At 43.1% G+C, this 22,939-nt stretch overlaps 2 protein-coding genes across 2 annotated transcripts in view; both read left to right on the top strand.

The window, feature by feature from the left end:
- The window catches only part of LOC126204008 (cytochrome P450 6k1-like), a 206,213-nt gene that overhangs the window by 111,773 nt on the left and 71,501 nt on the right, over nt 1-22,939 (top strand). The window lies entirely within an intron of this gene.
- Nucleotides 1-22,939, top strand: part of LOC126203026 (cytochrome P450 6j1-like) — a 44,227-nt gene that overhangs the window by 13,201 nt on the left and 8,087 nt on the right. The window contains exons 2-5 of the mRNA XM_049937265.1: nt 5,154-5,278; nt 17,272-17,531; nt 18,566-18,677; nt 20,307-20,525. Coding sequence (XP_049793222.1) covers nt 5,154-5,278; nt 17,272-17,531; nt 18,566-18,677; nt 20,307-20,525 — 716 coding nt within the window. The remainder of the gene's footprint in view (nt 1-5,153; nt 5,279-17,271; nt 17,532-18,565; nt 18,678-20,306; nt 20,526-22,939) is intronic.

Genomic DNA, 22,939 nt, shown 5'->3' with positions numbered 1-22,939 from the left:
CGCTCGCTCCGCGGCAGGAACACAAACAGCGCGTCCTCACCACAGCACAGCCAAAGGCCAACTTAAAAATGTTCAGATGTTTGTGAAATCTTATGGGACTTAACTGCTAAGGTCATCAGTCCCTAAGCTTACACACTACTTAACCTAACTTACCCTAAGGACAAACACACACTCCCATGCCCGAGGGAGGACTCGAACCTCCGCCGGGAACCCTGAGACCACGGGCTCCTTCATCCTCCTTCCTTTATGTTGCCTATCTTATATGGACTATTCAGTTTGTATATTTTGCTTATTTTTTTCATAGTTCCATACAATTTCTTCCTGTTTTCTAGATTGATCTGTGTTCAGTTTTTCAAGGCCTATTCACTGTGCCAACTTATAACTAAATCTGAGGGGGGTGCGATGGGGAGGTTCCCTTGTAAGGTGCAGCAGGTTCCTCAGAGGTTGCCCGCTAGTGACTGTTCCACCTCAACAGCCATGCATCTCATCAGTGCGCAGCACACCTTGAGATTGAGGTTTTTTTTTATAGAGGTTTATTCCATCCTCACGATCCAGGTGGTCAAGCCAAGATCCCCATTCCCTGTGACACACAATGTTCCACCGCCGCGCCGCATGGTGGTCGCTGAAGCATGCCCAGAGCTTATGGTGGCAGGAGACTGGAGGCGCTTACCAGTCCCCAGCTCAGGAACCCCAGGGTCGCCAAGCCCGTACCCAGCACATGAATGCTGAGCCCCTGAGGGGCCCATACAAACATCAGCGCGCATCTGGTGGAACAGCGACGATGTGGTGTACTACGAATTACTTCCCCGAGGTGTAATCATCACCCCTGACATTCATTGTAACAACTGAGAAGACTTACAGACGTAATCGAAGAACAACGGCCAGGCAGACTGCTGAAGTGATGCTACACTGTGGTGACGCCCGCCTTCCTTGTGCTAAACTGACATAAACGTTGTGCAAGAGGTGGGTTGGAATGTCATTCCGCACCCATCTTATTCACCTGATCTTTCGCTCTCAAATTTTCAGCTTTTCCGCTCTCTACCAAGCAGCCTTCAAGGAATTTCCTGTCCGCACGAAAAGGCGCGCCGAGCATGGCTTGACAAGTTCTTTGAAACGCCTGGTATGGCAGAACAGAGCGGATTACGTTGTGGAAAGGGGCCAAAATACGTTGCTGTCAGTTTCACTCAACATACAAACTTTATTCATCAACACTCAATATTACAAAAAGGATGCAAAACGCCCAAAACTTTAATCGACCTCCTTTGATTAACTTTAGATCGGCTGAAGGTCACACTCCAAATCCAAGACACAAGGCCTAAGCAAGAAATTGAAATACAAGGTTCTTCTGGAGGTATCACCCAAGAATATTTTCTAAATATTCAATCTAAACAGGCTGAAGGACTTAGCAATTTAATTTTAATGGAACTTGGCTGGAGGCTGCATATTAGGCAATAAGAAGAGTTTCAATAAAAAGGCAGAAGGCCTTATCTTAAAACAAAAGCATAACAATCTTATGCCTTAAGATAACAACATTAATTTAAGAGACATTAAAACTCGGCTGAAGGCCACACATCAACCAAATAACTAAAATCCAAACAGGGAAATTACTAAACAAGGAACGGCACTCAGAAGTTTCCAAGGGTCGGCCTTGGATTGTAACACTAACGCCCGTTTAGGTGAGTGAGACTGGCAGCCTGCCCAACGACTTCTTAATCTGGAGGCAACCCAACGACAGACAGCCAACCGACCAATCAACCAAATCAGTTCCGCTCCACACACCCATCAAAACGACCACAAGATTTCAATAGACGACACATAGAATATTGGCGCCCACACCGGCCAACGACACCTCAACTGCCGAACTACAAGCCGCACTGGACAGCAACAACATGACGAGGAAAATACACTGCCTAAAATTACGTCACCGACCATGGCAGGTAACCAGAATGTCAACGGCCACACAGCAGAAGACTGTTGGTGAACTTCCATAACAGGGAATAAATTAAGTTTCACAGGAAGACGGCCGGAATCTAGCCGACTTAAATACACACACTTTGTTGCTCGCGGGAATGTCTCAAAAGCGAAAATCAGGATCAAACGAAGAAATGTAAACAGTTGAGGCTCGATAGTAAGTTAAGTGGGGACTCAACTTTCATGTCCAAGATCGGTGGGCGACGAACTCGTAGCACTCGCAAGCAGCACCTCACACTCCAACTGTGCGTGCATGCCACCAGCGGCTCCAGCCCGACTCTGCGCGACGGGGGCTTGCTTGCTGCTCCACGCCAAGCAACCGACTGGACTGCCGGTCCGTCCGCGATTGCTGCTCCGTCGCGAATGCACTGCTGGTGCGTCTCCCACTCACTGACTGCCCGACACACGACAACCCGGAAATACTGCCGGTCGCTCCAGAAATGGTACGACAGAGCGCTTATCGATACGCGCTGCTGCTGCCACTCACGGGCAAGTAAGGCAGGAAGTTAGTGACGCCAGTAAATGGAATAAGAAAACGAGGCGGCACTACCGTAATAGAAGATGACAAACAATTAATGGGATGAACATGAACGGCTCATTCTTCTCTTCAAAATCAGGTGATTTCTACAGTAGCAGAGTGAGAAAGTTACCCCAGCATTGGCAGACTGTTGTAAATAGTGAAGGAGAAGGTATCATTGACGACTAAAGTCTCTGTTATTTGTATCTGTTGTGTTTATTTAACTAATGGGAAACCTACGAACTCGTGCACCTACCTAATAAATGTAAACCTTCCTGTTCTAACGGCTCATATTTGTGTTCAATCGTTACTTGAGTGTCACAAACGCGATTGTACAGTACTTAATAATATGGGTAGGAATTGACGTTTATGGCAAATAAGCTACTTGTATGGTAACGTTGTTTTCTGTTCCCTACGGAGTTGAGAGTGGTGACTACGCAAACCATCGGAATGCTTGATTTCGGTGGTCACCCTCGAACCCCACCATGAGATTGACTGATTTCCGTATGTGTTTCCATCCAACGCCGTAACTCTTGTACTTGCCGCTACGCGGTTACCGGCGGAATAAAACAACCATTGTAATAAGGTAAAATATCCGTAAAATGATAGTGACAGGTGCACCTGCCATGGATACTCACCTCAATGGTGATAGACAAGGGCAATCACCAAATTGAAGCATTCCAATGGTGAGAGGAAAGGGGACTAGCCAAAATTAAGCAGTACAACGGTGAGAGGCTAGGTGTCTCACGGATATCAATCACTCTGTTGGGAACAAAACCATTACATTGACATCGTTGTTCCTGGATCATGGGAAACTTAGTTTCTAACCAGACACTGAAACGACTAACTATATTGCACCATACAGTCCATTTGCAATACTAAAGTAATTTTCGAACATCAGTATCAACCGTTATAACACAAAAGTTTACATGTACATCGTAAATGAAATGTAGAATTAAATGTAACGGTTCTCTTTCGCAAAAACAGGCATAATTGATATTTCTCGATTACAGCGCCACCTAGCACAAATGGGAAACAATGGTTTGAGTAAATTGTACCACGTCTTTTGGAGTATAATTCGAATATACAATAAAAATGGATGGTTCCCATTTGAAAACACAAAGCTGATCCCGTCCACCACGCAAGAGTGGTGGTTAGGCGGTGACGAGCTATAGCATAGACTGATGTTCCCTTTGCTAATATTGACTTTTCATGTAGAACGTTGTTTTCGTGATGTGCCTCTGTTTCGAGGTATTTAGTTGCCTCAAGTTAGAAGAAACACCGTATATGTAGTCGTCTCCCGCATAATACTTTCACTTCCAGCATCAAGCACGTTAAACATAAACTTAGTTCTTTTTGTACGGATATCTGTAGCCAAATACGGTAAATTCAACTAGATGTTTAATCTTCTGTTCTTAATGTGAGTTGAATAAGTTACATCATCCGAAAGTTATATCACTCTAATCGTTAACTTCCGGGCTGATAGGCCGTGGTCGAAGTATAAAACTGTCTCCTGACGTTTTGTCTCCGACTGCGGGAGACATCCTCGGAGGTAAAGCGGCGAACTGCGAAGAGAACTCGAGGAAGCGCTGATTATATAGGCAGTTTTTGCCTCATAACCTGTTAACACAGCTTTGACATGCGTAATATGGGTGTATTTATATCGGTGTATACTGGTTAAGTGTCGATCACAAAACAAAGGGGAATCGGAATTAGAAATAACCGGACATGGTTTACCACAAGTTAAATATTTTGTGTGCTATTTGATTTCTGATTTAATATACATAAACGACCTTCTTTTTGAATTGTCAGAAATTGTAAATTTTGCCCTTTTTGCAGTGTTGGAAGGCACGCTCAGAGAAAGGGTAGGTAATGAAATGTTTGAAACACACAAACATGCGTCAAGGCAAAAAGATAATCGTTAAATTTAGCCAAGAGTCTGTACATACAATTTAGTATTGCTCATAGAACTCCACAGGTTTTAAAAATAGTCTACTGACACAACGAAATACATGTAGTACATACTCGTAATTCTTTTTCCACAACTTATGCATCTTTGCCTATGGTACACATTACAGAATCTACAATGGTGCAGCTTGTATGTACTTATTTCTTCCGAGTTCTGATAAAACTGTTAGGTTGAACTCGAGCACATCACCGATGCTCTGTGTTCCTGATACAGTATCTGTGCTGCTGCAGTCTGAACTATTGCCAGATTTAACCGTCCTCGACCCATCCACATAGCCATTTTTATCACGGCGAAAAGACATCGAAGATAATGGAAATAGCTCACTTGTCCTAGGTAAAAATAACGATAATATGTGCGTTATCTTTCTGACCTCATTTTTCGAGTAGATTATTTCCTACACTGCCCGCCAAAAAAGTGGAGAACCCAGAAGAGTTGTGAAGTTTCATTTCGGTTCCGCCTCCCATGGTGGGTGCTGCACTTTTTTTGTCAGAGGGTGTATACCTTACTACATGAAGTAAGCAAAGAACAGGAGAACACGCAGTGTGTCCGCCCAATGATTAAGATTGAAATGAATATGAGGCACTTGGGATGGAAAGCTGGCGAATGTCTTCGACATCTATCCCTTGTTATTTGTTTAGAAGTACAGTCTGGTGAGGTATGTATGAAAGTGTAGTAAAAATGTGTCTCCTCCGACAGGTGGAAGATGTTGCGTAATGTGTTGACGCCAGGTTTCACTTCCGGCAAGATGAAGCGCATGTTCCACCTGGTCGAAGAGTGTGGACAGGAATTGGTAGAGCACCTGACAGCTGCTACGAAAAAAGGTATGGTTGTTTTTTTACCGTAATTGTTGTTGTTTCTATTATGTTATCATATCGGAAAGTTGCTACGATATAAATGAATCAACAGGAAGATATGGAATATAATGTGAACGTGAGCTATAGTTTCCCAGAAAGGAGGATTTACATACAAAGTGCGAACCATCGATAGTATCAGTTGATACGTGACAATCTATTGCTGGACTGACATATCTCATGTATCATTTCCGTAATTTATTTAAGTTGATTTGGTTTGAGTTCTAGCGATGTCAGTTGATTAATGCTCATCTTTATAGCAAGCAACCTCTGTGATTTTGACCATTAGCGTGTAAATTCTTCTTACTTCTCTCTCTGTAAACTTGTGGAAGTTGCAACCAATTCGTTCTGTAATTTTCTTGGAGTTGGAGAATCCCAGGTGAACGGTGAGGCTGAAGTCTCATACGGTCCGTTGGAACGAGAACCATTTTCGCTTAGGAACCAGACGGTAACCCGTGTGGCTGACCGCTTGACCATGGAGACAGGGCAATATCTGGGCCTTGCGTCCATCCTGCTGCTCGCTGCATAACAATTCACTAAGTACACCTCACACTATGTGAGGCGTGGCCGCCTTCTTGAGAAAATCGGATAACATGGTGACGAACACCCAAGTTTGGGCCAACTTGCAGATTTAACAAGCCGAGCCAGCTGACCGTAGGTGCTGACAAAAGATGGAAAAGAGAGAGGAGTGGAACACCATTTACTGTGCGGTACCGCGAGCAACGAGGTAGAGTTGCTCTTCCTCTACAGAAGTCATTTAACAGAGGTGATAAGAACGCTGCTTTCCAGAAAATCCAGACGTTGAGCCCATTGCATTGGCTGCTGAGGAAAAACAACTTCAGAGAAGGGACATCAGACAGAATTATTAAGAACTGCGTTCTTCTGTAGGATAACATTGCAAAGGTGTTGCTAACTCGGAAATTCTTGGTCTATTTACTACTGTACCATTTGTCAGAATATTGTAAAAACAGCTTCATCGGCGCGCAGAAAATTATGCAGGATCGGAGGTGAGTCAGTCCGGAGAATAAGCAGGAATCGTTTCTTCCTTGGCAGAAGGCGAGTAAACACTTCTCCGGCGGACAAGGTGGAAGGACTTCTTCCCCCACCACGCGCAGTCAGCAGCAGATCATGGGACACACTGCCTTCTGCTCAAGGACATGCTGGGTTTGGTGAGATTATGCGAGCTTAGGCAAATTGATTTCAAGATGCAGAAATGATGATGTGAATGAGTAACTGTTGCAAACCTTTACAATCATGGAATATAAGGGGGTTCATTAACGATTCATTCTTCGTTGTAGTATGCATATATTAAGTAATCACTCTTTCGGCGTCATTATTAGATTGGTGCACAACTCGTTTTTTTTTTTTTTTTTTTTTTTTTTTTTTTTTTTTTTTTTTTGCAAGTTGGTTTCTGGTTCCCATGGGTTTATTTATCGACTGTCATCTTTTATTTGTAGTTCACCTTTGCTATCTGAGTTCACATATTGTAATTTTGTTATTTGGGAATAGTCAGTGGAACAGTGAGCGCTAGAAATTGGAGTACCAAGTGGAGAAATCGGACAATTTCCGAGACATTCTCCTGTGCGTCTTGTATGGTGATCACGCCATTGGACAGAACACGGCAATAAAATGGTTTTGTTTTTTTAAGGAGGACCATTTTGACGTTAGAGACTCCTCATATTTAGGAAGACCGTAGGGTTTGACAAAGATCGTTTAAACGTAATAGCCCACATTGATCGACATGAGTGTACTCGAGAACTGGCAAATGTGATGAATTGTGATCATTCCTGTCGTGCGACATTTGCATGCTATGAGGGAGGTTGAAAAACCGGGAGAGTGGGTACCGCGCGCTATAAACCAAAATCACAAAAATCTGCGGGTGACCATATACCTATCTCTGCTTGCTCGTTGTGAATTGGTTCGTGAACAAAACTGACCATTCCTAACCCACATCGTTACTATTTATCAGAAATGGTGTCTTTATGCTAATATCAGAGAAAAAAGGGTATGGTTAAGCCCAGACAAAGCAGCAATTCCCTGTACAAAGACACGCGCGTATACACGAAAGATAATGTTATACATCTCGTGGAGCAGCGACGGTGTGACGTAGTACGAATTTCTGTCCCAAGGTCTAAGCGTCACTGCTGACATTTATTGTCGACAACTGAGACGTCTTGCAGCCCACGTCATTATGCAGCCACCACTAGCTGGCTCACTGCCTTGCTGACAACCTGGATTCATGGCACTGTGAGGTCTGCACCACACTTGTGCCTTAGCATCAGCTCTCACCAACTGAAATTAGGACTGTCCTGACCGGGTGTGAAGGCATTGCTAACTACGCAAATAAATTTTTTTTCGTGATTTTCTTTAGATTTCTATTCTTTTTCTTTTGTTCATGTGGGCATTTCTAATTGTGATTATGTAACATTCTACTGCAGTTTTTAAATGTAAAGATGTAATTGTGATTATTTAGTTTGCCAATGGATAAATATGCTTCTTGCTTTGTACCTGTGGTAAAGTTTGTAAAGTTCTCTTTTGGAATATTACTAATTGTGAAAAATTCAGTCATAAAGATTTATGTAATTTACGATAACGATATAACATCTATAGACAGGGGACAGCGATAGTGATATCGATAGTCGAAAGGTTGTTGAGTAGTAGAGGGGATGGTGGATGGTGTGTCTGTGAAGCGTGCGCGGAAAAATAGTACTGTGTTTTATGAAAAGCATACGTAATTGTATGGACAGTGATACCAAACTATCAGATTGTTAATTCTCTTTACCACTGCGGTATGTAATACTATCGCTAGCGAACTTTGAGAGCAAATAAACCGGACTGTGAAAGTGCCGCTAACAATACTTGGTTGCGGCCGACACGAACAGTGCTTTTATGCGAATGAACTTTGCTGGTATTGGTTTTGGGTAGTGGAACTGTTGTCTATCACATTCTATCAAGCCGTGGAAGTGAAGACTTTAATTAACTGTGCAATATAAATGACTTTCAGTGACGTTGTCGAAGTTTGAAATGCGAGAACTGACTGGAGATTGTTTACGGTGTGCTTCACACACAAGAACAATTCTATGAACTGTGTATTCGTGGCTAAGACTATATGAATGTGACGAACTGTGTAATTATGGACGATAGCGTCACGGACAGGGCATAAAGTGTAAAAACAAGCGATGTCTACGTAATGTACTTTGAAAGAGAGGACATTTCAACAACGGTCGTATACTGTCGTCTTGTGGTTTGTTAATCACCACGGGGTTAATGATACAGCTGTGCCGGAACTTTATTTGCGTTTCGCCGGAGAAGATTAACCAGCGGAACTGCCTATATCCTGCTCTCATCATCGTAACCCGCCGACATCGTGCTGCCCAACGCAACGCTTCGTATGCAACAAAAAGTTAAGAGATTTCGCCGAATGCTATCCCCTGACCTAGAAGCTTTCTTTCTCTATTAAAAGTATAAGAATTGCAGACTCTATTCAAATAAATTCTTTGTTTAGTTTATGTTTGGTTTCTGCTAACGAAAATAAAATTACAATCAGTGAATTAAAAGTTGCCTGGTAGTCATTGTTGAAACACCAGTAAATATAAACTTCTTCCTCTCATTGGAACTAATTCTCCTTGCATGTCAAAATTATTGTAGTTATTTTATGTAGTATTATGTATTGTTATGAGACTAGATATATGACAGTGACTAATAAGAGTATTTTGTCGCGAAATACACTCCTGGAAATGGAAAAAAGAACACATTGACACCGGTGTGTCAGACCCACCATACTTGCTCCGGACACTGCGAGAGGGCTGTACAAGCAATGATCACACGCACGGCACAGCGGACACACCAGGAACCGCGGTGTTGGCCGTCGAATGGCGCTAGCTGCGCAGCATTTGTGCACCGCCGCCGTCAGTGTCAGCCAGTTTGCCGTGGCATATGGAGCTCCATCGCAGTCTTTAACACTGGTAGCATGCCGCGACAGCGTGGACGTGAACCGTATGTGCAGTTGACGGACTTTGAGCGAGGGCGTATAGTGGGCATGCGGGAGGCCGGGTGGACGTACCGCCGAATTGCTCAACACGTGGGGCGTGAGGTCTCCACAGTACATCGATGTTGTCGCCAGTGGTCGGCGGAAGGTGCACGTGCCCGTCGACCTGGGACCGGACCGCAGCGACGCACGGATGCACGCCAAGACCGTAGGATCCTACGCAGTGCCGTAGGGGACCGCACCGCCACTTCCCAGCAAATTAGGGACACTGTTGCTCCTGGGGTATCGGCGAGGACCATTCGCAACCGTCTCCATGAAGCTGGGCTACGGTCCCGCACTCCGTTAGGCCGTCTTCCGCTCACGCCCCAACATCGTGCAGCCCGCCTCCAGTGGTGTCGCGACAGGCGTGAATGGAGGGACGAATGGAGACGTGTCGTCTTCAGCGATGAGAGTCGCTTCTGCCTTGGTGCCAATGATGGTCGTATGCGTGTTTGGCGCCGTGCAGGTGAGCGCCACAACCAGGACTGCATACGACCGAGGCACACAGGGCCAACACCCGGCATCATGGTGTGGGGAGCGATCTCCTACACTGGCCGTACACCACTGGTGATCGTCGAGGGGACACTGAATAGTGCACGGTACATCCAAACCGTCATCGAACCCATCGTTCTACCATTCCTAGACCGGCAAGGGAACTTGCTGTTCCAACAGGACAATGCACGTCCGCATGTATCCCGTGCCACCCAACGTGCTCTAGAAGGTGTAAGTCAACTACCCTGGCCAGCAAGATCTCCGGATCTGTCCCCCATTGAGCATGTTTGGGACTGGATGAAGCGTCGTCTCACGCGGTCTGCACGTCCAGCACGAACGCTGGTCCAACTGAGGCGCCAGGTGGAAATGGCATGGCAAGCCGTTCCACAGGACTACATCCAGCATCTCTACGATCGTCTCCATGGGAGAATAGCAGCCTGCATTGCTGCGAAAGGTGGATATACACTGTACAAGTGCCGACATTGTGCATGCTCTGTTGCCTGTGTCTATGTGCCTGTGGTTCTGTCAGTGTGATAATGTGATGTATCTGACCCCAGGAATGTGTCAATAAAGTTTCCCCTTCCTGGGACAATGAATTCACGGTGTTCTTATTTCAATTTCCAGGAGTGTATGGCTTCGCGCGAAAATTACGGCGACTGCCATAATTGCTTGCGTTCTGACCAATACCGTAAAAGCTGCTATTCCCGTATTGGTGCATTTCCTGACGTGAGCGTGAGTTATAAATGTCAGCTGTCAAATCACGTAGGGACTGTTTACCCAGTAATAAAAGTTTTTGATATTGTACTGCTACGAGTCGTAGTATTAAGAGACACTGGTTATACTCAAAAGTGGGTACATGTATGGTGAACCCCCCAGTGTTCATGCAATTATTAACAGTATTGTGTGTGATTCACGAAATTTTGTCACTTTTTCTAATTCCTTTCAGATATTGTCTTAGATGTCTTTGAAGTTTCAGAGAATATATACACAATTTAGTTGGTTCAGGTTAATTTCAGAGCAGTTTCTCGTAAATATTAGAGTTTTCAGTTCAGAAACAAAGTGGGATCGTGACCAATTGAGAAGTATAACAAAGAGTGTGGTTTTCCAACTAGAATTTTGGATGACTTCACAGTTCAGATTTTGATAATTATTTTTCATCTACATCTACATTTATACTCCACAAGCCACCCAACGGTGTGTGGCGGAGGGCACTTTACGTGCCACTGTCATTACCTCCCTTTCCTGTTCCAGTCGCGTATGGTTCGCGGGAAGAACGACTGTCTGAAAGCCTCCGTGCGCGCTCTAAACCCTCTAATTTTACATTCGTGATCTCCTCGGGAGGTATAAGTAGGGGGAAGCAATATATTCGATACCTCATCCAGAAACGCACCCTCTCGAAACCTGGCGAGCAAGCTACACCGCGATGCAGAGCGCCTCTCTTGCAGAGTCTGCCACTTGAGTTTATTAAACATCTCCGTAACGCTATCACGGTTACCAAATAACCCTGTGACGAAACGCGCCGCTCTTCTTTGGATCTGCTCTATCTCCTCCGTCAACCCGATCTGGTACGGATCCCACACTGATGAGCAATACTCAAGTATAGGTCGAACGAGTGTTTTGTAAGCCACCTCCTTTGTTGATGGACTACATTTACTAAGCACTCTCCCAATGAATCTCAACCTGGTACCCGCCTTACCAACAATTAATTTTATATGATCATTCCACTTCAAATCGTTCCGCACGCATACTCCCACATATTTTACAGAAGTAACTGCTACCAGTGTTTGTTCCGCTATCATATAATCATAAAATAAAGGATCCTTCTTTCTATGTATTCGCAATACATTACATTTGTCTATGTTAAGGGACAGTTGCCACTCCCTGCACAAAGTGCCTATCCGCTGCAAATCTTCCTGCATTTCGCTACAATTTTCTAATGCTGCAACTTCTCTGTATACTGCAGCATCATCCGCGAAAAGCCGCATGGAACTTCCGACACTATCTACTAGGTCATTTATATATATTGTGAAAAGCAATGGTCCCATAACACTCCCCTGTGGCACGCCAGAGGTTACTTTAACGTCTGTAGACGTCTCTCCATTGATAACAACATGCTGTGTTCTGTTTGCTAAAAACTCTTCAATCCAGCCACACAACTGGTCTGATATTCCGAAGGCTCTTACTTTGTCTATCAGGCGACAGTGCGGAACTGTATCGAACGCCTTCCGGAAGTCAAGAAAAATAGCATCTACCTGGGAGCCTGTATCTAATATTTTCTGGGTCTCATGAACAAATAAAGCGAGTTGGGTCTCACACGATCGCTGTTTCCGGAAAACATGTTGATTCCTACATAGTAGATTCTCGGTTTCCAAAAACGACATGATACTCGAGCAAAAAACATGTTCTAAAATTCTACAACAGATCGACGTCAGAGATATAGGAGTATAGTTTTGCGCATCTGCTCGACGACCCTTCTTGAAGACTGGGACTACCTGTGCTCTTTTCCAATCATTTGGAACCTTCCGTTCCTGTAGAGACTTGCGGTACACGGCTGTTAGAAGGGGGGCAAGTTCTTTCGCGTACTCTGTGTAGAATCGAATTGGTATCCCGTCAGGTGCAGTGGACTTTGTTGAGTGATTCCAGTTGCTTTTCTATTCCTTGGACACTTATTTCGATGTCAGCCATTTTTTCGTTTGTGGGGGTTGAGGTAATCACACGGGCCACCTTTACCAGCCGTCTTGAGTCCAACCAATATAGTCAGCAGCCTGGAAGAGGCGCTGTAGGCGATTTCTTACTGTTAGTAAAGGCACTTCCGACGGTCGTCTACTGACATCGCCCATTAAAGCGACATTTCGCTGCACTGTCCTAACGGATACGCCAGTGGTATGTCCCACATTCATTTCTGTGGTTATTAATTTAGGTTTTGCTCGAAAAATGTCCGGTAGCACTGACAACTCTGCGCAAACGCGCGGCTCTCGGTCGTTAAGTGAAGGCTGTTGGCTTCTGTGCTGTCCGTGGTAAGAGGCAGTGCCTGAAATTTGGTATTCTCGGCACACTCGTGACACTGTGGATCTTGGCGTGCTGGATTCCACAACGATTTACGAAATGGAATGTCCCGTGCGTCCAGCTGCAACTACCACTCCGCATTCAAAGTCTGTTAATTCTCGTCGTGCGGCCATAATCACGTCGGAAACCTTTTTGCTTGAATCCCCTGAGTGGAAATGAGAGCTCCGCCAATGCACTGTCCTTTTATATGTTGTGGTCGTGATACTATCGCCATCTGTATTTGTGCATGTCTCTATTCTATGAGTTTACCTCAGAGTGTATTTCTTGTACTGAACCCATTTTTGCAAAATGTGATATTTCCACATTAAAAACCATGTCGTCTATTGTTCTCGAAATTGTGTTGTTATGCAATGGAGTTGGTTACATCCTGGCACGTACATGAGACCCCAGCGTAATACTAATAACTTCTATGCCTGTGGGAAATGCATTTCTCTGATTGAATACGATTTCGCTATTAATAATGAGTTTTTTTTAAAAAAGCAAGGAACCTTTTTAAACACTGATGACAAATTTTTCGAATAACTTTTTTTCAATGTTGCCTTTCCCAGACTTTTCTCCTTTAAATCACTTTGTCGGTGAGGCACTGAATCTATGAAGAACTCACGTACAGATTATATTCCCAGCATGAAAGGATACTTGTGAGTGAACGCTTCGGCTTTTATCTGGAGGATTCGTGTAACAACGTACGCACTTTCACGCTCAGATATGGAACGTCTTCGCTTCTGTAAAACTTGAAGCACCGAACAGGGGCTAGCGAGTTTACGCAGCCTAAGCAACACTGCGGACTCTTATTGTGTGGCAAGAGGAACGTGTGAATTGACGTTTTAGAAGTGTACTTACCGGATATTGCTTTATTATCTTGTTGCAATGAGAAAGAGTTCAGTCAAGAGGAGAAGTAAGCATTTATTATGTTATAGAACAGAAGAAAGTCGAAGATTAGAAGGGTAACTAATAGAGCTGTAAAACTACCGTAGGCCAACGTAGGCTATCATTAGTAAGCGTAGTGTGTGTGTGTGTGTGTGTGTGTGTGTGTGTGTGTGTGTGTTGGGGCTTACGGGCGCTCAACGTCGAGGTCATCAGCGCCCTGACATACATTAAAAGAAACGAATGTGGACAAATTTAGTAAAATGGAAGCACACACGCAAAGAAAGCGGGAAAAGATGCAAAATGCTGTGTAAGAAAGTAAAACGTAAGGAAAATGAGGAAGGAGCGTCAACCTGTTCCTGGTAGCTTTGGTCAGTAAATGTCATACCCGCAATTCCTGTACGTTCTGTGTGTTGCATAAATATCGGGCGTTACCTCATAAACGATTGCCTTCTTCACATGCGGAATCAATGTCTTACTAGATTCCCCTAAAAACCGAAAGCGTCGAACGGTCTAGAAACGGAGTGAAGATATACAAAGGGTCAGGTAACTGCGAAACATTTTTGTTCTACATAATTATCCTACCGTCTATTACTTAAAAGTAAACAGTGTTTATAACGAAAGTAAAATATTCACTGTTTAATTTAGGTTTCATTCGAAAACTGTTGCTTTGTACGATGAAACAAAGGGATGTTGTGCTAAAAATAAAGAAAGCAATGCAACATAGATTTATCATATAGCAATAGAAAACGAAATTTCCTCAACAAAAAGATAAAAGTAAAAAAATACGAAAACCAAAAGTGTATCACACATTGGTTCAATAATTCGTCGAATGTATGTTCCTGTTATTCATAAATACATTTCGCATTTATCAGTAATAAGAGCAATCTCCTGCTTTGATCATGATGAAGAAAGTTCTATTGAGTACAAAATAAATTATATATATTGGTGCACGTAAACTCTACTTGCATCAAAAGTAATTGCTTTGGTTAAATGAAACTGCAGAAATTATGCGATCAAATAGGTTTTGTTACTTGTAAAAGGCAATTTATATTCGGTAAGTATATGAAATACGCTATAGACTAACAACGAATGAGATGTGGTTCTGATTTTGTGCAAAACAGACAACCATACAAACAAAAATCAAAGAGAAGTCGTCGACTTCCAATTTCTCTTTTACACATTCATTCACATTAATTTATATTTCTTTTCCTACCAATGCTACCAATACTACCGGTAATCCAACGACTCACTACGTCATTTATGTAGTGTAACAGAACAGTGGAATCGTAATTTAGGTAGGGTTGCGGGCTTTCGATTAATAAATGAGGTGTTGGCCCTCAACCTACGTACCCTCAGACTCAGAGTTGAAATATTAAAAGTTTTGGCTGGTTTCGTTGTCTAGGGGCTGGGATACGTAGTTGCCGCATTGCACGCCAAACACTGCTGAGTCTACAGTATACCATATGAACACACACATGCCCGCATCTCGTGGTCGTGCGGTAGCGTTCTCGCTTCCAACGCCCGGGTTCCCGGTTCGATTCCCGGCGGGGTCAGGGATTTTCTCTGCCTCGTGATGGCTGGGTGTTGTGTGCTGTCCTTAGGTTAGTTAGGTTTAAGTAGTTCTAAGTTCTAGGGGACTTATGACCACAGCAGTTGAGTCCCATAGTGCTCAGAGCCATTTGAACCATTTTTTGAACACACACATGAATAGAATGCTCGATGGTTCCTATCACTCGGCAATTGCGAATTTTGAATGTAACTTAGCAATTTGTAAGTGAAAAATTGCAATTAAATAAAATCTGCAAGTACTATTTTTAACGACTTTAAATGATGAGTGCGATAGCGGAAGCACCTTTAAGAATGCCGTTTATTACTGCAAACACTTATTGGTGTCCAGCAATTAAATAAAATATAAGTTGAGTAACAGCGAGTAACAGGGAAACAATAGATTCCCACATAACGTAATTAGTTATGAACAACAACATAACGCATAACGTCTTCACTGCAGAAACCATGGAAGTCTCACAACTGCACAAGTCGGCACTACGAAATATTTCTATCTCCCGCAACCACACTCAAACTTGTCACCTCTGCCAGTAGTTCCTGCCACCGACCGTCACTGCAGCACTCTCTGCGCCAGTGCGTCCATCGCGCCGTACCGTCCAGGACTCTCTCCTGTCCTGTGCGACTGTCCCTTGCGTCACACCGTTCAGAACTCCCTCGGTGTCCTCTCCTGTACTGTCTCTCCACGTGTCCTTTTTGGAACGATCGCTGTGATTGGCTAGAGCGCTCCCGCCCTGTCTCCAAGTCAATGCACACGCACAAACAAAACGCAACACATTCGAAATACTGGATTTACATTTAAATAATTTGAAATTAAATAAATATTTCTATGGCTGAACCATAAACACGCAGTAACACACATTATTAAACACATAAACAAAGAAAATAAACATATATCAAAGGAATAGAAACAAAAGGTAGGCCAGTAGCGTAATGTCTCTGTGCTTTCTAAAACACAGTAAATATTTAACCAATCTCTTCATGAATAGTATATATCAGATATAAACAAAGACATAGACGAATAAATATATTTATAAGCATGCTGCTACCGTTTTTTCGTGTAACTGTGGAGTACTTATGGCCTGACGCGATCGATAGTAATCGGCCACTTTGACCTCCAATAACTCTTGTACTATTCGAGTTACATGCCCGTAATTTATACTAATTCAGGTTTACACTAATAGCTTTCCAGACACACGTCGATCGACAAAATCGGATGAACCGTTTAGATTTTGGAAATTCGTTGCTGGGTGTTACTTGTATAATTTATCATCAGATACAAAACTTTAAACTAATAAAGATATTGAAAATCTGATTACGTCATCAGATTTGTCATGGAAATAATGGTAATGTACATGTTTCTTTTTGAGGTATCATGATTCATCTGGCTACTATTAATTTCTATACGAACTGTGAAATGTCTGCCATTAAGATTTCACAAAGTCCACCATCTTTGGGACTCCCAGCATGTCTTCTTCATCGACACAGCGTCAACATGGCAGTTCCAGCCACGTGCTCACCCTGGACCACACGCTGGGGTACCCCACTTGTCCGGCACCATGCGTTCCCCCTGCCGAGCAGCCCGCGTGGCTACGCCAACTCCGAACTTAGAATATTTTCAGGGCACCACAACTCGCCCGTTACCTCACAGGGTGCAACTCTAGTAAGTAATGAAAAGATACTGAATCGAATATGAAAAAATAACAAAACTTAAAAGAATGTATCAGTTGATAGGACACATCCTGAGGTCTGAAGGAATAGTGAATTTGGCAATTAAGGAAAGTGTGTGAAGAAAAATTGTGAGGAAGATCAAGGGTGGATTACAGTAAGATGGTTCAAGTCGTTGTCGGTAGCAGTAGTTGTACAGAGGTGCTTGCATAGGATATAATTATGTGGAGAAACGCATCAGACCAGTCTTCAGACTGAAGATTAAAACTTGTTGTTGCAGACAGCAACGTGGATGTGCACGACCTGATGGTGTGCTATACGACTGACGTGGTTTGTTCCACGTTTCTGGGCGTGAAGGGCGGCGCCCTGCAGGACCCTAAGGCTCCCATACGGCAGAGCCTAACTAGAATGCTTCGAGACGACTTGGTGGGCCGTCTGGCCCAGTCTATGAGCTTCCTGGCGCCCAAGCTGTTCGAGAAACTGAACGTCAACGTCTTCAATAAGCAGCTCGAGGATTTCCTTTCCAAGACCACTCAAGAGGTATGGCTTCAAAAAATGAGTTATTACAAGTCTTCGACTGCCCAGCATCTAAATTGTATTATAAAATGTTATGCGAGAAATGAAGGTATTATGTAATCAGCATACGAATTTCACAGTTACACTGTTTGACATGCTATCTCAATAGTGATGGTATCTCCGATGACGTATTAACTATGTATATATTTGTCATTTTGTGTAATTGATGGTAACCATATTCACATTGATTAACTATAAAATCTGGTACTTGTCTTCGTTGTTATCCTCCGCTTATGATTGTTGGCACAGGCTTTTCCACTTTGAATAGACAATCTACAAAGTTCAGTTTCGTTTATAAAGATAGCGCCTGTTCCTAAATAACGGGGGATTTTTTAAGTTCTTTCCTCCTGCATTTTTCATAGTAAACAAGCAAACTCTTCCACAGTAATTAACCAACTTTCACAGAAACACAACTTCCTAGGAATGCAAAAACATTTCTGTTACAACTGACTCGACAAAGAGTCCTAATAAACTTTTCGTCCCGGCAAGTAAGAGACAGAGAAACAGATATATTACAGTTGTAAGCAAAGAGTCTGAGCATTTAGATAACTGGCCTCGAAATTATTTAAATTCACTTTTCGCAGATGTGCATGACTATTACAAAATTTAGTGAAAACTCTGTTGATAAAAACTTTACAAAATTAACATTTATGCTTTTCCTTAATTAAGTACAAAATTGTTCAATTCATATCAAATGAAAGGAGTGGAAATTGATTTACACAAAGTTGTTTTTAGTAAATGAACTGATTTGAATCGAAAGGTTCTTAATACGCATATTTGAGCTTAACTGCATCATAAATGAAACGCTCCAAAAACTTTGCCGATTTAAATTTAGCTTCGCATCGAAATTTCATAAATCTTTTCTTGAGCAGCTGACTCCCCAGGTGTGAACTGGTAAAAGCAGAAAGATTTCAGACAGGTGCTGTTTCGTTTATAGTCACTGTATGGTGTGACGTTACCATGTCCGCTTTCTGAGCTTTTTCTGTCTCTGTTTGCAGACAATGGACTACCGCAAGAAAAACGGCGTTGTGCGAGAAGACAGCATCGACCTGCTGATGCGCGTCCTTGACGAGTCGAAGCGCATGGTGGACGAGACTGGTCAGGAATTCAGTACGTACTCTCCTGACACACCACAGTGTGCCACTTCTGCTATATATGGAAAACAATGTTTGAAATTCCTGTTTAGCGCCTTGAAATTCTAATGTGTATGAAAACTAATGTACAGGTATGCGTTGACCTTGCCATTCTTGATCTTTTCGTGATCTTGCAGTTTGCTGGTATATAGCTTTGAACAATATTTCAGCCCCAAGTTGGCAAGTTATTTGATCTGGTGTCCTTCGTTAATAGCACTATACGTAAATCATTTGGGATCATAGATTTATTATGCTTTATAAACTGGAGAGCTTATATACAGTAATTAAATATAAGTCTTTTATGTATCAAGTTGCGATTACACGAATTGGAATGATGTACCTCAGTGTGCAGTCAGTTGAAAGACAAATGGGTTACATAATTAATGTACCTCATAGCTGTTTTTACTTCGGCATGAATAATCTGCTTTGGTCCGTGACGACGGTTACTTTTTAAAAGTTACATAATATCTTACCGTGAAGTTTTTGATCAAAAAATATGTAATGTCCGTCATCCACAAACTAAGCTTTCAGAAGCTCAATAGTTCTACTGGATTTTTTGCTACTCTCAGTTTCACTTTCCTCAGTATTACCTTTTACAACGAGGCGAATCGAACAGTGGCTGGCTGACATTTACTCATGTATGTACTGTCACTGCATTTCATTACCAGGCGGTACATATTGACGATGAAGCATCTTGTTGCTTTCACACTGCCTTGGCTTTTCTAGAATTCTCCAAATAAACCGAAGCCGACCATGTACCTTCCCAACCATCAACATTACGTTCTAGGCGCTGCAGTCCTGAACCTCACGAGTGCTACGGTCGCAGGTTCGAATCCTGCCTCGGGCATGGATGTGTGTGATGTCCTTAGGTTAGTTAGGTTTAAATAGTTCTAAGTTCTAGGGGACTGATGACCTCAGATGTTAAGTCCCATAGTGCTCAGAGCCATTTTTTGAACATTACGTGATCGTTCCACTTCATTAGCTTTGCAACTCTATGTGTTACGGAGGGGTTACTTCAAGCCGTTGTTACACAAAACCCCTGTAAGCTCGGAAGAGGAATTTGTTGGTGGGGTCCTAGCTACACGTCCTTCTGTTCAACAGACAACAGTTGTTACAGTGACATGGTGGAAAATTTTATTCACTCATTAATGAATATAGGATATGGTCGGTAGACATTTTGAAGTTTATGTCGATTAAACAACGAAATATTCGTTTTGGTTATTTGTTATATTGGTGCACTATACGTAAAACTCATAACAGCCAAATGAAAATATACTAACTCCTGTGTGTCACCCTGCTTGATGAGAAAAGAAAGCGGCCATCCTTTATGAAGGAACCACCCTGGCATTTACCTCGACTTGTTTAGGAAAATAACGGAAAAACGAACTACGGCGGCTCTATGGGGATTTTAACTGACATCTTTCCAAATGTGACTCCAGTGTGCTAACCGCTGTGACACTTTGCTCGGCACATCGGACGTTTCGGTGATGTTAATGAAGGAGTATTATTGGCCATTACGAAAGGTCATTACAAATAAAGCAGGTGAAATAATTTGTTCAGTGAGATACAGTGGAGACGTAGAACCTTTGTTTCTTTTTGTGGCCAGAATTCGACCAGAGGGACGTTGTGGCGCAGGTGCTGAGCTTCCTGTCGGCTGGCTTCGAGACCTCCGCCTCGACCATGATGTTCACACTGTACGAGCTGGCCCTGAACCAGGAGCTGCAGCAACGCATCCGTCAGCAGGTGAAGGAGGTGGCCGCCAAGCATGGCGGCATCACGTATGAAGCGGTCGCGGAGATGACCGACCTCATAAACACCGTCAACGGTGAGTGCCTCGTCATTTATTCTTTTATCCTCTAGAGCTAGAAGGAAACACACAAATCTGTAGCTACAAATATACACTTACAAATCACCACACAACATCCACTGGGTAATTATAATTAAATTGACATTGTTCCGACTGCTGCAGTGCGGGATGTATACATCGCAGGGTGCTGAGGCATCGTAGGTATGCTCGTTAATCGATGCACTGCCAGAGTACGCTCAAGAAATAGTAGTTCCACTTCCTGCCACCAGGTGAAAACACGGCGCTGTAAATGTGAAATGTTTCATGTTTTGGAGTCAGTAAACTGTTTGTCTCTTGGCGACATGTGTTGATTTCTTTTGTGAAGTGACTGTTGGTGTAAAGTGTTAGGAAGGTTGAGGTTTACTATATAAAACGCAGTGACTGTTGAGAAGAAAGACACTGAACTTCTGGTAAAGTTGTTTAATCAGAAAGCTGGCAATAGCAGCGCAACATTTCTGGAATATCACCAACAGAGGCAGCTGCGAAGAGGCTCCATGTCAATCAATGGGCCAAAGGATGTGATCAAGAAATCTGAAGAAACAAGCGAATTAGGTAGTGCAGCAGGAAGAGAGAGGCGGCCCATTCCCATGACAGATGTTGATGAAGTTATTGATGCCTCAGATTCTGCAGCCAGTGCTCAAGCTGCATCACCGAAATTGCCTCTCCAGCGATCAGCTGTTCGAAAAATTTTGCGACGCACTTTACACCGATATCACCACAGGATTCAGAATGTGCGCCAAATGCAGCCCCCAGATAGTCTAAAAAGACTCCACCTTTCGTTTTTTGGCACTCATGGAAATGGATGTCACGTGCCTGGGGAAAATTCTTTGGACGGACGAGGCACATTTTACTCTGAACTCTAACGTGAATGCACAGTATGGTCGCATATGAGGTTCTTCTCCTCCGCATGTTGTGCGGGAGAATCCAGTGCACTAAAGTTATGTGACTGTGTGGTGTGGTTTCTTAAGCTCCTTCACTTTGGGTCCGTTTTTCTTCGAGGAGAAGGTATCTCAGGTCCCTGTTAGGTGTACAGCGACATCTGCACATTATAAGGACCTCCTTGTGCAACACGTGATTCCAGCTTTGCATGAACGCAACTGTGCCCACACAACTATTTTCATGCAAGATAGGATGACACCTCATTTCTCTTGCTAGGTGAAAAATTGGCTTCGAGAAACTTTTGGTGACGACCGCATCATCTCTAGGTAATTTGAAAACGTGTGGCTTCCCAATTCCCCCGACCTAAATCCTCGTGACTAGTGGTTGTTGGAATACCTGAAAGATCGTCTCTATCGGGGATGCATTCGGATTCTTCCTGGTCTGAAGGATAACATACGACGACACATCGTTGTAATTACACTGGATATGCTGTGAGCAACTGTCGACCATGCCATGTTACGGATGCAGTATGTTGCTGAGTCGGGAAAACATATTGAACACACGTAACAACTTATAACCACATCCTAATAAACGTGCTAGAACCACCGTTATCATGTGTTTGACCCCTCCTCACCTTTTCCTGCACCCACACCACATTTTTCTGTTTCCAGCGCTACATTTTCACCAGTTTGTAGAAAGTGGAACTATATTTTTTTCAGCGCACTTCGCGAGTGCATGAATGTATCTACGTCGTTTCAGCACCGTGCAATGCACAGCCTCCACTGCAGCCCTTAGAACAACGTCAGTTTAATTACAACTAAGCGGTACATCTACCTTTACGCCTCACATGCCACCATATGATGTTGGAGACGGGTACGTAGTGTCCTTGATGAATTTCATTTTAAGGGCACATTTCTGTGCCTGGCGTTTCGTCATCTAATGCTGAAGCCATAACCAGAGGCTATAAAGACTCAGACAGCTGCCGCAAATTTAAACAAGGCTCTGAAAGAAAGTTGAACCATTTATATCTTTGCACGCAACAGACAATCCGTGACTCAAAATAAATAAAAAAAAAATCGTTTACAAGGCGAAGAAAGCATCCTTCGTTGGAATGGGGATTGTGAGCAGGCAGTAAAATCGTGACATGAGAAACTCAAAACATGGAAAACTAACAAATCAGAACATGGCATGCTCCTGGATAGATGAAAAGAAGCTTCAGAGTTAAATAGACAAAAAAAAAGACATACGAGAGTAGTCAACTCCGTGAAACGAAAGAAGACCTCCAAACAAACAATACCAGGTCTGTTTATAAAAACTTTTAGAACAAAGCTAACTGGATACGATCCCAAGATCGCTGCTTCAAGAAGGAAAGCGGAAAGGCAAGAAAACTACAGAAACTTCACAATTATATTTATGAAACTTCTCAATTGCCCTCATCCCACAGAAAAGTGTATACCACAAGTTGCCCTAAAACCCAGAAGACAACTGTTGCATGTCTTCTGTAACCAGATAAC

This window comes from Schistocerca nitens, chromosome 9 (genome assembly GCF_023898315.1).
Source record: "Schistocerca nitens isolate TAMUIC-IGC-003100 chromosome 9, iqSchNite1.1, whole genome shotgun sequence".
Classification (NCBI taxonomy): Eukaryota; Metazoa; Arthropoda; class Insecta; order Orthoptera; family Acrididae; genus Schistocerca; species Schistocerca nitens.
Note: the sequence above shows the minus strand (reverse complement) of the source record. Positions and strands in the feature narration are given on the sequence as shown.